Here is a 14,541-nt window from a genome sequence, read left to right as displayed (position 1 = left end):
GTGGCTGGCACAAAAGGTCGTAAAAATGGGGCAAAATTCACTTCACGAATGTCTCGCTTAGCAAGAGAAATTTCGGGCTCAATCGTGGTTCGTAAGTCGAGGGCAGCTTGCACCCGAGCCCAACGAGAGGATTACCCACCACATCCCCTTCCCTTCTATTCCGCCGTGCCGTGCCCGTTGTCGATAGCCTCCTTTTAAGAACCAGCAAACTCTGTTTTTCGTTCAAGGCCTACTTTGGGAACACAAAGCTGGCTGCAATCTGCCCTTAATGCCTGTGAGCCAATTTTACAGCAATGGTTTTATTTATTTATCAAAGTTGAAGGCTGCCCATTTCGCCAAAGGCACAATATTCAGCGTACGAAAAGGCATTGTACTCCCGGTGCTCAGCTGTGGGCATTTCTGAGCAGGCACGCTAAAGACAAGCATAAAGATTTAGACACCCATCACAATTTGATGTCGAGCAATAATTTGCAAATGGTTAGGATGGGCCCCAGCGTCCTTGCCTAGCGCTTTTAACTTCCTGGATTTTCCCACGTGTCTTTAGCTTCTCTTTTTTTAAAAAAAAAAAAGTTTCTTCTCGTTTCTCTTTGCTGCAAAGGGAGTTTGAGCAGGGCAAACTCTTTTCTAAGAATAAATACGAGACTGACACTGAGTCATCGTTCTTCATTCAGCAGGGAATTCCAGGAAGTAACTATAATTTAGCTATCCCAAAACGTCAAAATAACTATTAGGTTTCCTTTCTATCGCATCTTTCTAGGAGCCGGAGAAGCACCTGGGTGCTTTGCAAAACCAAAATTTAACCTTTACTGAGTTTCTCCAAAAATAAGCCCTCCTTGAAAATATTTAAATCCATGCGCAGCTGGTCCCCGCCATTTCCTCTGGTTAGGGTTAGGGAGAGAGAGCTGGAAATCAGGTAAGACGGCAAAAGGAGCTCTGTCTTGCTCCACGTGCCCCAAAATAATAAGACCTCCCCGAAAATAAGGCCAAGCGCTTATTTCAGGTTTCAAAAAAATATAAGACAGGGTCTTATTTTCGGGGAAACACAATAGCGGCTTCCTGCTTTCCTGCGTGACGAGACTGGGCTCTTTTGAACATGCTTTGCCATAGTCACAAAAACATGCGCGCGAAGTAAGTGTTGGTACTACGCACTGCGTAAGTGATTATAGGTAGTCCTCAGCTTACGGTCACTAAACGAACGGTCGTAACTCGAGGACTCCCCGTGTTAAACCAGCACGTGGGAATAAAGCTGACTTGCAGTAACCAGCAAGCAGGTTTCCCTGCCAGCAGCAGAGGCAATAGCTCAGCCTCCTGCTGGATTTATCTGCTTTCATAATCAATAACAATTACCTCCATCCGGAGGGAATCTCGCACAGCCGTGGGGCCTGCATCAAAGCCATTAATGCTTCGACAAACCAGGTATTTAGGGCTTCATCCAGACTGGTCCTGGCATCTGCTCCCCCTCCTCAATATCTCCCCCCACATCAGCCCAGTCTTTCCGCGGCGGCGGCAGTGACGGATAGGGAGTGGGGTGGGGGGAAAACTGAGGCCTTGTCAATGCGATGTTGTGAATAATGCTCCTGGCTCAACACGCCGATAAATCAAAAGCCTTATTAATCACAAGGTTTCATTTGCGGGCATGATAATAAATTGGCCAGAGATGTACCTACTCCGCCCCCTGGCCCCTCCCACCATTGATTACCAGTTTATTAACTAACTTCCTTTCCCTCTCGCTGGCACGCACCACATGCACGCCCGCCACAGGCTAACGAAACAAACCCAGGTTCCAAGAACGCGCTGAACCGTCAAATGCATCGTTCCTAGACACAACCGCAGCTTGTTCGGTCGGCCTGTCCCAATTTTCATATCATGCCACCCATGTTCGTTTTTGGCTAGTCTCATTTATTTAAACGCCAAGCTGCTGAGTGGTTACTAGAGGTAGTCCGCGACTTACGACCACCGTTGAGCCCAAAGTTTCCGTGGCTGAACGAGACAATCGTTGAGAGAGTTTCGACCCACTGTACGACATTTCTGGTCACGGTAGCTAAGAGAATTCCCCATTGGTTTTTGCTTGTCAGAAGGTCGCAAGAGGTAATCCATATGATCTCGGGACACTGTAATGGGAGCCAGCTGCCAAGCATCCAAATTTTGATCACGTGACCACGGGGATGTTGCCACGGTCGTAAGTGCGAAAGATGGTCATCGGTCACTTATACAGTGCCATTGTAACTTTGAACGGTCACTAAACGAATGGCTGTTAAGTTGAGGATTGCCTCTACCTGTAATGGCACATGGGAGTCCCAACAATTTTGTGCGTTTTGCTTAGTTCCAGCTTATTGTCAGGTATGCTTCCTTCAAAATCCAGGAAAAAATGACCCAAACTCCATTTTTATAGAGATTAGTACTTTTACTGAAAATGAAGCGATCACAACCCAGGTAAAGCTGGAACTAAGCAAAACGCGCGAAATTGCATCTAGAAAGCATCTCCCCCCACTTGTCCATCATCCATCATCCAATCCAAAGGTCTCCCAAAGGTCAGGTGGAATCACGTCTGGCAACGTCATCCATCAGGAATGTAATGACGGTTGGTCTGACGGCTCCTTTGGAGAATCGGTTTTGTTTCTTGGAAAGACTCCTCCTGCGCCCTTCACCCCCCCCAACTGTTTCCCACCCGTTTCTTATGGCAGCTGAAGCAGTCAAAGCGGAGGCTGACACCAAGCCTGACTAGGTGGCTCGGTGGCTAAGACACTGAGCTTGTTGATCAGAAAGGTCGGCGGTTCGGTGGTTCGAATCCCTAGGACAGGTCTCCGGCGTGGAGCAGGAGGTTGGACTAGATGACCTCCAAGGTCCCTTCCAACTCTGTTACTGTTACCTTTGGTTTGGGAAAGCTGACTTCAGGCACTTCAAAGGGCAGCAGCAACCCAGGGCCATCCAGATCGGGATGCAATCCTATTTATTTATCTATTTCACGTCTGTCCTGAAGATACAGTATGTCAAGAAGGGTGATCCAGAATAGATGCTTTTTCCCTTCATCGTCCTTACAACCAGCAGAATCTGAGAAGGAAGTGTGGGAAAGCAGTGCCTGGCTTGGGGCTAGCCCAAGTCTCCATCAAAGGAGCCAGCTGAATCACGGTGACCTCATGGGAGCAGGTTGATCTGGGATTACGACTCGTATTTCTGCAAGTCCTCCCACGCCCTGCTTTTAACAAGCACCAGACCAGACATCCTGTATCATCGTTTCAGGGATATTTCCTTCCCCTAAACGGAGAAATAGAATGGCCAAGGATGGCCAAAAAAAAGCAGTGGGAGTTTCCCCCCCCACCCCCACCCCGGCTTTCGACTTCCCACTGGCTTCCCCATTGAGTTTCCATGTGAGAATCTGGCAGGAAGGATTAAAAATCTCCTTTCCTTCCTTTCCCCTTCCCAGCAAGCAGGTAAGTAAACTCTGCTGGATGGAGGATGGAGCGAGGGATTGCAAGAGTGGCTGGGAAACTGTCACAGAATGTCAACAGTGAAGAGCACACGACCACAGCAACAGCCAGTAGTGCTGTAACAGCCACAACATCCTCAAATTTTATTCCCTTAGGAGGCAGGGGACCCCGATTTTGGATGCGTCGTGTAAATTAGCCCATTTGAGGTACCTTGGTTCAAAAATTCTTGCCCTATGATGCACCGTTTCGCCCAGTTAAAGGAACACGCATTTTAGAAGCATACAGATTAAGGCTAACATAGGTTTAATTTAGCAGGAAATCACTGCAGATAATTCAGCCTGCTTCCTAAACATCTCCTCTCCCCTTGCAACAAAAGAGAGGGATGGAATCATAACACACCCGTTCCCAACCCGGATGCCACAGATATGCCGATATTGGGACTCCCAGAATTCCACCGGATGTGGCTAAGGATTCTGGGAGTTGAAAGCCCTTACCCTAGAGGATGCCAGTGATGGACAAGCTAGCCAAACATGTTTCGCTGCCTTGAGCTCCTCAATTATTACCGCATGGGTGCATATCACGTCCTCCCACACTGTGGTCCCCAGCTCCCTCCTGAGCGGCTGCCAATTTTCGCCGCATACATTAAAATTAAGCTTCAGCTCTTTGAGGAATCAATAACGTAGGAGAGGGCGGGTGGGAGAAACTGAAAGCAGTGAAATTAAGATTTGGGTGGTTGTTTTGTGTTTTACTCTGGACATGCTCATTTTTCTGTGCTTTGTCTACGCTCAACTTTTCCCTGCCAGTTCGCACACGCCCCAGCACACACTGCACGCCCGGGGCTAAGCCTCACCCGCAAACAAAGACAATGCCGCCCTGCGTAAGCTTCGCCGTGTCCAAATCAGGGATGTTGGAGGTGCTGATGATGGAAGTGTGGCTTTGAGATCACGCGGATTCTTGGAATGAACCAGATTCCAAATGTGCAGGTCAGCGCACATACACACACAAAAGTGCCTGCTAGCCCGCCGTACACACAAGTTGAGTTGCGCGTCCACACGCTCCAGCCGGCCACTTTGCGCAGCCCGATTCCTAATAGCCTAAATTCCTGACCTTTGCTCTAAACGACCACAGGATGGCAGCAAGTAGATGTTTTAAAATATCCTCCAGAGGGCCCCCCCCTAGTGGTGATCTGGAGATTTGCAGTCCCGATTTGGTACCCTCCAATAAATAGCATCACACCAATGCAGAGCGATTGGGAACAAGAGGGAAAAAATTGAGAAGCATCCCAACTTGTTTTGGCTTGCCAAAAAAAAAAAGTAGCTGGGGAAAAGTCAGGATTAGGATGTCAGTCTTGAGCCAATCCAAACCAGGACTGGTTGAGTGTCTGATATTTTTCTAGATCTAGAGGAATATTTTGGTAGCAAAGATTTGTTGTTGTTAGATGTGAAGTCGTGTCCAACCCATCGTGTCCCCATGGACCACGTTCCTCCAGGCCTTCCTGTCCTCCATCATCCCCCGGAGTCCATTTAAGGTCACGCTGGCTGCTTTGGTGACTCCATCCAGCCACCTCGTTCTCTGCCGTCCCCTTCTTCTTCTTTTGCCCTCCATCTTTCCCAGCGTTAGGCTCTTAACCAGGGAGTCCTTCCTTCTCCTTAGGTGGCCAAAGGATTTGAGTTTCCTCTTCAGGATCTGGCCTTCTAGAGAGCAGTCAGGGTTGATCTCCTCTAGAATGGCCTTGCAGTCCAAGGGACTCGCAGGAGTCTTCTCCAGCACTACAGTTCAAAGGCCTCAATTCTTTGGCCTTCTCAGCCTTCCTTATGGTCCAACTTTCACAGCCATCCGTTGCAACTGGGAACACCATCGCCTTGACGATACACACTTTTGTTGGCAGGGTGATGTCTCTGCTTTTTAGTACGCTGTCTAGATTTGCCACGGCTTTCCTCCCCAGGAGCAAGCAAAGATAGCTTTTGCAATTCTCTTTCCCTCCACTATGCCCCAAATAAACAAAAGGAGCCAAAAGTTAAGGCTTTTGCTAATTTCCTACCTCTACAACTTCACTGGTAGAAGAGGCAGTTGAGATATACTCACTGTCACAGGAACACTGGGCTCAATTGTGGTTATAAGTTGAGGATAACCTATTATCTAACAATGGTCATTTTTTTCCTTAAGTTATTGTGGTAGATTCATCACTGTACTGCTTCCCCCCCCCCACACACACACGTTTGTTTAAGGGAGAGGCAGAAATTGGAATTCAAAATAACTAAATCCGAGGGAGAATTAAATAGCTTTCCCACTGAGGTCCTTCTTCTTCCATTATTCCCAGCCTCCGTCGTTATTTCTATTTGTTTTACGTCTCCTCCCTCCTCTTCTTCCTCACCCTTCGGGGCTGGTCCATTCAGAGCGAACATAGTGAAATTGGTACTTTTCTAAAGGATAGAATTTATCTGCCATTCCCAGCTCGTTTGCCAGGCTCGAGGGGCCGGATTGTTGTTTTCCGATGTTAATTAATAATTTAATTAATAATGAATAAGGTAGCCATCGATAGCGATTTAATTATTAATGAACGATTTCAGAACGTAGAGAGCGGAGAGGCGTTTCCTGCCCCAAACGTCCCAGAATGAACTTGGAAGGCTCTGTTTGCTAAGGGGATAACGTGATTTATTTGATTTGGGCTTAGCAAGGGCCAATATAAACCAATATAAAGGGCTTTGTTCAGTGAACATCTGGTCCAGAGGATTAAAGGCGGGTCAGTTGAAGACCCTCAAAAGGGCCACGATGACAGAAGAGACCTCCATGGAAACACCAATGGCCAAAGAGATCATGCAGGTTTCCAAAACAATGCAAAAATCCTGTTTCACTGCGTGCAGAATTAGGAACCCAGGGCACACAAACACACAAACACACACACACACACACACACACAGATACCCTAAAGTCCCGAAACCTCTTTGAAATCTCTCCCTGCATCTATAGAGGTAGTCCTCGACTTATAGCCATTTGTTTCGCGATCAAAGTTACAATGGCGTTGAAAAAAGTGACTTATGATTGCACTTATTACGATTGTCGCAGCATCTCCACGAGCACATGATCAAAATACGATCACGTGACCGTATTGATGATGTTGCAGCATCCCAGGGGTCAGGGGATCGCCATTCGCCACCTTCCCAGGCAGCTTTCCGACGAACGAAGTCAATGGCGGGAAGCTGGATTCATTTAACAGCCCCGTGACTCACGTCACAACTGCATCGAGCAATTTGCTTAACCACCGTGGGAGCCAAAAAAAAAAAAAAAAAAAGCTCCTAAAATTGGCCACGACTCCCTTAAGAACAAAGCTTAGCCATGGCTTGAATTGTTGGTCCCAAGTCGAGGGCTCTCGGTCCTTTCCATTTTAAAAGCTCAAGTCACAAGCAAATCCTGTTACTGACCCTCAGAAACACGCGTTACGTCCTCTGGTAATCCTACCTACCTTGTTTCCCCGAAAATAAGACCCAATTCCATTCTTTTTCAAAGAGAAAGAATGGAATGAAAGGAGGAGGAGATTTGTAGCTCGGGGTTGAAATGAGGGATCCCATTCTGAGCTTGGCAAGTTTCTTGTACCCCGTTTCCCGAAAAAATAAGACACAACTGGAAAATAAGTCCTAGCATGATTTTTCAAGATGTTCATAATATAAGCCCTACCTCCCCAAATAAGCCCCAGTTAGGATTGTCAGCCAGATGGATGCATTTAATATTGTATTTCCCCCCAAAATAAGACCTAACCAGAAAATAAGTCCTAGCATGATTTTTCAGGATGCTCGTAATATAAGCCCTAAACCCAAAATAAGCCCCAGTTAAAATTGTCAGCCAGATGGATGCATTTAGTACCATATTTCCCCCAAAATAAGACCTAACCAGAAAATAAGTCCTAGCATGATTTTTCAGGATGCTCGTAATATAAGCCCTAAACCCAAAATAAGCCCCATTTAAGATTGTCAGCCAGATGGATGCATTTAGTACCGTATTTTCCGCCCCCCAAAATAAGACCTAGCCAGAAAATAAGCCCTAATGTATCTTTTGGAGCAAAAATTAATATTTCGGGGAAACACAGTAGGTAAGGGGTCCATGAGGCCTAGAAACTTGGTCTTTTCTTTTAAAGGAAAGATGGGGGGGGGGAAAAACATCTGAAATGAATTCACTGACCCATCCACCCAGCTGTCAGACAGGAAGACTGCTGAGCCTAGCAGGAACAAGAGAAAGAGACCAAGGGGCATTTGAGTTTCTGGATTAAAAGAAGACTCAGCACAACATGGTTTTTCCCTTCCTAAATTCAATGAATCCTTTTAATAACAGCTCCGGTATAAAAGCCCCAAGCAAGCCACAGCCCGGATAATTATGGTCTGCCATCTGACCTGTTTTTGAGAGACAAAAAAGGGCAACTTCTCTGCCCACCCACCCCCTGAAGGAAAAATATTATTATTTACTTCAAACAGCTCCACAGATATTAATTTGATTGGAGGCCTGGCACTTCTACTAAAGGTGGTGGTGGCGGGGAAACGAGGTACCTTCCCGAATTCTCAGAATTTTGGAAGGGGTACCAAGAGGAGAGAAAGATATATAGATATAGAAGTATAGCCAGTCGCACAAACAGGCCGAAGGACAGTTTTTATCCGTGGGCTGTTAAGACTCCTGAATGCAAAATAACATCATAACTACGTAGTATGATGGGACTGCAGGGCCGGTGCAACGTGTAACGTGTTCACATTGATGCAATAGGACTGGGTGTTTTGTTAATGTGATTTATTGGGTTAGGGATTTTCTATCTTCATTGTGAGTTGTATTGTGTTGAGGGGGTGCATTGAGGGACTTCAACCAATCTCGTTGTACATATGTTGTGCACTGACCATAAAGATTTGAAGGGGAATTCATCTCCAAAAAAGAGAAAATAAGGAAACAACTGGATACCTAAAAAAGAGAGAAGGAGAAGAATAGAATAAAAGAGTTGGAAGGGACCTTGGAGGTCTTCTAGTCCAACCCCCTGCCCAGACAGGAAACCCTACACCACTTCAGACAAATGGTTACCCAACATCTTCTTAAAAACTTCAGTGTTGGAGAATTCACAACTTCTGGAGGCAAGTTGTTCCACTGGTTACTTGTTCTCACTGTCAGAAAATTCCTCCTTAGTTCTAAGTTGCTTCTCTCCTTGATTAGAAAAGCAACCCCTTCTTATATATGAGGTCTATTATAGGTTTTAGAAATGGTGGGGGTGATTTTAATTATGGGGGGGGATAAGAGCTTAGGTTTGGGGGGGAGCTATAGTGTAGTGTATAGGTATAGGTATATGTAGTGTACATATGTGTAGTGTATATATGTAGTGTATAATAGAGTGTAGTGTGTATACTGTAGAGATTGGGAGTCCAGTCTCTTCTTGAAAGCTTCCAGTGATGAAACTCCCACAACTTCGGAAGGCAACTTCTGTTCCATCGGTTGATTGTTCTCAGGGTCAGAAAAATTCTCCTTATTTCCAGGTTGAATCTCTCCTTGTTCAGTTTCCATCCATGATTCCTTGTCTGGCCTTCAGGTGCTTTGGAAAATAGCTCGACCCCCTTCCTCCTCTCTGTAGCAGCCCCTCAAATATTGGAAGATGCTCTCCTGTCTCCCCTGGTCCTTCTCTTCACTAGACTAGCCAGGCCCAGTTCCTGCAACCGTTCATTGTAGGTTTTAGTCTCCAGGTAGATAGATTCAGATTAACAGAGTTGGAAGGGACCTTGTAGTCATCTAGTCCACCCTCCTGCCCAAGACTGCTATCATGTCTCCCCTGGCCCTTCTCTTCACTAGACTAGCCAGGCCCAGTTCCTGCAACCGTTTAATCTTGTCAATCTGAACCTCTGCACAGCCAAACTGATTAGCACTTGGATAGGAAATCCAAGAACCGAATGTTTGGGAGGAAGGGAGTGAGAAGGAAGGAAGGAAGGAAAACTTCCATCTTATTGCTGAAAAAAATTGCAGGGATGTTTCTATGTAGAGATTCCAGAATCATCATCAGCTTGGTGGGAGCAAGTGGCTACGAAGTTTGCAAACTGGAGGAAAAGAAACTCACTGAATCCTCAACCACTCAAATGTCGGATTCACACGTACAGCTAAAGCCAGGTTGAGTCCGCGCACCAACCCCAACAGCAGTCCGCTGTATTAAGACAAAACCACGCCGACTGCTTTGTGGTGGAAAGCAAGCCGGGCATTCATCCAAGCCCGATTGCCAGTATCCCTTACTCATAAAACATCATCGTACCTCGCACACATTTTTTCTCCCCTCCTTGTGCAACTGTGGGAAAGCAGAAGAGATGGGGGGGGTGGGCTCTTATCTCTGAAGCAGGCCCAAAAGGCACGCAGATCCTGTCTGCCAGGGTGCCAGCGCTTCCCCGCGGCTGTCGGGGTGGCGCACCGATTTGGGGGAAACAAACTAAACGAACTTTCCGCCAGTGCCGGCGCTGTGCCTTCCCCGATGGGGCACAGTTCCCTCTTCGAACAGGTTTGCTCATCTCGTTTAAGGCCCTTAGCGCACCAAGCAGGCGGGTTTTAATTAAAAAAAAAATTTTTTTTTTAAAAAAGGAGGAGGGCTGATACTTTCCTCCATTGCCAGGAAATTAAGGAAGTGACTACTCCTTTCGGATTCTGCCAGGGGCTGCAAGGTGCCACCCACTCAGCCTGGCTCCATACTTTAAGTCGGGTTGCCTCCCCGGAGTCTGCTGTTTAGGACAACCCACAGATCTGACAGATGGCTGATCCTATCACAGTATCTTGCCTTCGAGGGGAGGCAAAAACAAACAGATTTTCAGGCAGGTTTGTCGGGGATGCCAACGATTAATTCCTTGGAAATAAAAACAGGGGGTTATAAGCCATTAAAATAAATACAGCCTGGTCCCTATAAATTAAACACCTTCCCTATTTGTCATTCTTTTTAATAATAATAATAATTTTAAAGAAACCGCCGTAAAGACTTTTTTTTTTTTTAAAGTGGCCCCCTGCTGAATTATGGAGTGGCAGAAGATGGTTTATTTTTAAATAAAAGCTCAGGTAGAGAATGGTTAGCGTGCGTTGCTTTGTACCTTTAATATATTTTTTTACAAGCTAGTTTTTTCATTTTTCAGTTCAAACAGAGGCCTGAAATGTTCTTTCCAGCCTTTGAAACGTTTTTTTTCCCCTGAAAATTCAAGACTGCACGCAGAGAAATGATAAATTTGATCACACCCACACGCAAAAATCAACTTTTCTAGAGCAAGCACTAGTGTTGAAAGGACAGTGACTTAAATGTTATTCCTACTTGATTCATTCACTGAGCTAAGCCATACTGGTTAGATAATCCCAGTCACCGAGATTTGCAAGCCACAACGCAGAATATGAGCCGAGCCTGAAGAGAGGCGGCTGTTACAATTCAAAATAAACTGTGAGCAAATGTAGCATTATGTATGTTTATACTTTGCTATTTGTTGTTGTAGCCACTGTATGTTTTTAACTTTATTTGCAAAAACAATCCATGTAAGCCAACTCGGAGCCTGCATATGTGCTCTTAAACCACTTAAACACCTGTGGACTTCAACTCCCAGAATTCCCCAGTCAGCCATGCTTGCTGGCTGGGGAATTCTGGGAGTTGAAGTCCACAAGTCTTGAAGTCACCAAGGTTGGACACCCCTCCTGTAGGTAACTTCAATTGATATAAAAATTGCTGGGAAGCAGCGTTGCTTCATGCTGCTGTTGGCCACCTTGGTTGAGGATTAGGCGAGCTATAATCTGAGAGCCAGTTTGATGTTAAGCGGTAAAGGCGTCAGGCTAGAAACCAGGAGATTATGAGTTCTAGTCCCAGCTTGGGTACGAACCCTTCCTGAGAATTTGCAAGCTTGTGAATGCGCTAGGACTTAGAAAAATAATATCTATGGACATTCTCAGTTATCCAGGCCATGGTTGTCCCAATGGTGTTTTTTCAAGAGGCAACTGAAGGCCAGACAAGGAATGATGGATGGAAACTGACCAAGGAGAGATTCAACCTGGAAATAAGGAGGAATTTCCTGACAGTGAGGACAATCAACTTGTGGAACAGAAGTTGCCTTCGGAAGTTGTGGGAGCTTCATCCCTGGAGGCTTTCGAGAAGAGATTGGACTGCCATTGGTCAGAAATGGTGTAGGGCAGGGGTCAGCAACCTGCGGCTCTGGAGCCGCATGTGGCTCTTTCACCCCTCTGCTGCTGGCTCCCTGTCACTCAAAATATGCATCACAACCACCAATGTGTGACACCCGCTAGCATGCGATTTATTGAGCTTTTCAACCCCCAGTAGGCTAAACATGGATAAATCCAAGAAAAGTTTCAGAAGAAAACAGAACGTTTAATTCAACTACCTATGTTAGTTTTGTGGCCGCTCAAGAAATAAGTCAGGCACGGGAAGGGTTTTGTGGCTCCCGGTGTTTTCTTTTCTGTGGGGAACGGGTCCAAATGGCTCTTTGAGTCTTTAAGGTTGCAGACCCCTGGTGTAGGATCTCCTGCTTGGAATGGGGGAGGGGCGGGGTTGGACTAGATGACCTACAAGGTCTCTTCTAACTCTGTTAATCTGTTAACTGGACTTTCTGGTTTATCTTTAAAGATCTTTCGCATCTCATCTGAGAAGCGTCCAGCTGCCTCTTGGGGGAAAAAAAAAAAACCTTTTGGACTTGAAAAAAATATACTTTTTATATACACATTCGGGGCGCGAGAATTTGTGGTTAAAACTTTATAAAGCGCTGCAGAGAAAGGGATTTCAGCCTTACTAAGAGCCTTGGTGGCGCAGCAGACTAAAGCACTGTTAAGTAACACCAGCTGCCTGCAATTACTGCAAGTTCAAATCTCCCCAGGCTCAAGGTTGACTCAGCCTTCCATCCTTCCGAGGTAGGTAAAATGAGGACCCGGATTGTGGGGGGCAATAAGCTGACTTTGTATAAAAAAAAGAACACCGCTTAAGGGGGGGGGGGCGAAAGCCCTACTAAGCAGGTATATACAAAAAGTATGAAGGCTATTGCTCAACGCATTGTAAGCCGCCCTGAGTCTCCGGAGAAGGGCGGCATATAAATCGAACCAATAAATAAATAAATAGATAAATAAATAAATAAATAAATAAATAAATAAATACATACATACATACATACATACATACATACATACATACATACATACTCATGAGTAGGGAAAAACCATAAGGAGAGCCGTGAGTGCCAGCCTGCCCCTTTGAGGGATGCTCTGGCTGTTGATAGGCCTGGAATGTGGCTGAACCGTTTAGGATGGTAGGGAAATTACTCTTTGGGCGAGGAGGAGGTTCCCACGAGTGGTTGGTGAAGCCAAGCGAAGCCAACCCCAAGGTTTCCTGTCGGATAACCATCAACAGGGCCTGGTGGCTCAGCAGACTGATAGCATTGGGATTTAACACCAGCTGCCTGCAATTACTGCAGGTTCGAATCTCGCCAGGCTCAAGGTTGACTCAGCCTTCCATCCTTTCTAAGGTGGGTAAATTGAGGACCCAGTTTGTGGGGGCAATAAGCTGACTTTGTATAAAAATATACAAAAAAGGATGAAGGCTATTGCTTAACGCATTGTAAGCCACCCTGAGTCTCCGGAGAAGGGCGGCATATAAATCAAATAAATAAATAAAAAAACCTTAGGATCGTGGCGCATCCTGACACCACCGCAAGACTTAAAAAGACTTTGGGGAAGGAGGGAATTGGGGGGGGCGGGAGAGAAAGAGGCGCTCCCCCGCCGCCAGGGGTTGCTCGGTAGCACCTCCTCCTCCTCCTCCTCCAGCTGCTTCTGCCCTCCGCCCGTGCCTGGCGTTTTTGGGGTTTTTTTTATTATTATTTTTGCACGGGGCGCGCGCGCGCACAGCTACCCGCACGCAGCCCTCGCTGTTCCGCCGACCCCCGTTGCGCCGCGGCCCCCGCCCCGGGCGAGAAGGGGCGATTCCGAAGCAGCAGCAGCAGCAGCGGCGGCCAGGAGGGAGGGGAGGAAGCGAGGAGGAGGAGGAGGAGGAGGAAGAGGAGGAGGAGGAGGCATGGCCTGGCCATGCCCGGGGAAGCGGCGCTAGGGGAGATCCGAGCGCATCGTTGGCTGCTTGGCTTGGCTTGGCTGCCTCTTCTCCGCCCCTGGAGCCCCGGAGGCAGGGAAGGAAGGAAGGAAGGAAGGGAGACCACCACCGCCGCCGCTGGGAACTGGACAGGCGGGCAAGCGCTGGGCCGTCCCGGGGAGCCAGGAGGCAGAGATGCCCAAGCGGGGTAAGTCACTCACCTCCCCACCCTCCCGGGAGAGATGCGATGAGATGCGATGCGAGGCCAGGAGGAGGGAGAAAAAAAGTTTGCAAAGGCAGGCAGAGGAGGGGGCGCAGGGGTTCCAGGCCTTCGGCTCCCACCCGGGATCCAAGCAGCCCTTCCTGCCCGACTAACCACCCCCACCCCCATCCACAGACACGGGGCATCCAGCATTGGAGTTAGGATGCCCAGCTGGCTGGACCCCCGTGGAAGGGGGAAGGAGGCTGGCTTAACTCAAGGCACAGGGTGGGGAAGGTTTGGGGCGCTTGGCTCCCTCGTTTGCTAGAACTAGAGGAAGGAGGGAGGGAGAGAGAATGAGAGAGAGAGAGAATGAGAGAGAGAATGAAAGAATGAGAGAGAGAATGAGAGACAGAGAAAGAAAGAGAGAATGAGAGACAGAAAGAATAAGAAAGAGAATGAGAGAGGCAGAGAGACAGAATGAGAGAGAGAGAGAGAGAGAGAAAGAGAAAGAATGAGAAAGAGAATGAGAGAGGGAGAGAGACAGAATGAGAGAGAGAGAGAGAAAGAGAGAGAAAGAAAGAATGAGAGAATGAGAGAGGGAGAGAGACAGAATGAGAGAGAGAGAGAGAATGAGAGAGAAAGAATGAGAGACAGAATGAGAGAGAGAGAGAGAAAGAGAGAGAAAGAAAGAATGAGAGAATGAGAGAGGGAGAGAGACAGAATGAGAGAGAGAGAGAGAATGAGAGAGAAAGAATGAGAGACAGAATGAGAGAGAGAATGAGAGAGATTAGATTAGATTAGATTAACAGCGTGAGAGAATGAGAGAGAGAATGACAGAGAGAGAAAGAGCCTCCTCGGAT

General features: G+C 47.0%; 2 protein-coding genes across 11 annotated transcripts in view; one reads left to right on the top strand and one right to left on the bottom strand.

Moving 5' to 3' along the window:
• Positions 1–14,541, bottom strand: part of MACROD1 (mono-ADP ribosylhydrolase 1) — a 257,629-nt gene that overhangs the window by 165,525 nt on the left and 77,563 nt on the right. The window lies entirely within an intron of this gene.
• The window catches only part of FLRT1 (fibronectin leucine rich transmembrane protein 1), a 120,223-nt gene that overhangs the window by 81,310 nt on the left and 24,372 nt on the right, over positions 1–14,541 (top strand). Inside the window, exon 1 of one of the 3 annotated variants that reach the window (XM_034429010.3) lies at positions 13,192–13,687. The exons of the other annotated variants lie outside the window; for them this stretch is intronic. Coding sequence (XP_034284901.1) covers positions 13,675–13,687 — 13 coding nt within the window. The 5' untranslated portion in view covers positions 13,192–13,674. Of the gene's footprint in view, positions 1–13,191; positions 13,688–14,541 lie in introns of those variants that run through there. 3 annotated transcript variants of the gene reach the window in all.

Source organism: Pantherophis guttatus, chromosome 18 (genome assembly GCF_059756535.1).
Source record: "Pantherophis guttatus breed Tessera chromosome 18, ASM5975653v1, whole genome shotgun sequence".
Classification (NCBI taxonomy): domain Eukaryota; kingdom Metazoa; phylum Chordata; class Lepidosauria; order Squamata; family Colubridae; genus Pantherophis; species Pantherophis guttatus.
This window is presented reverse-complemented; position numbering and strand designations above follow the sequence as displayed.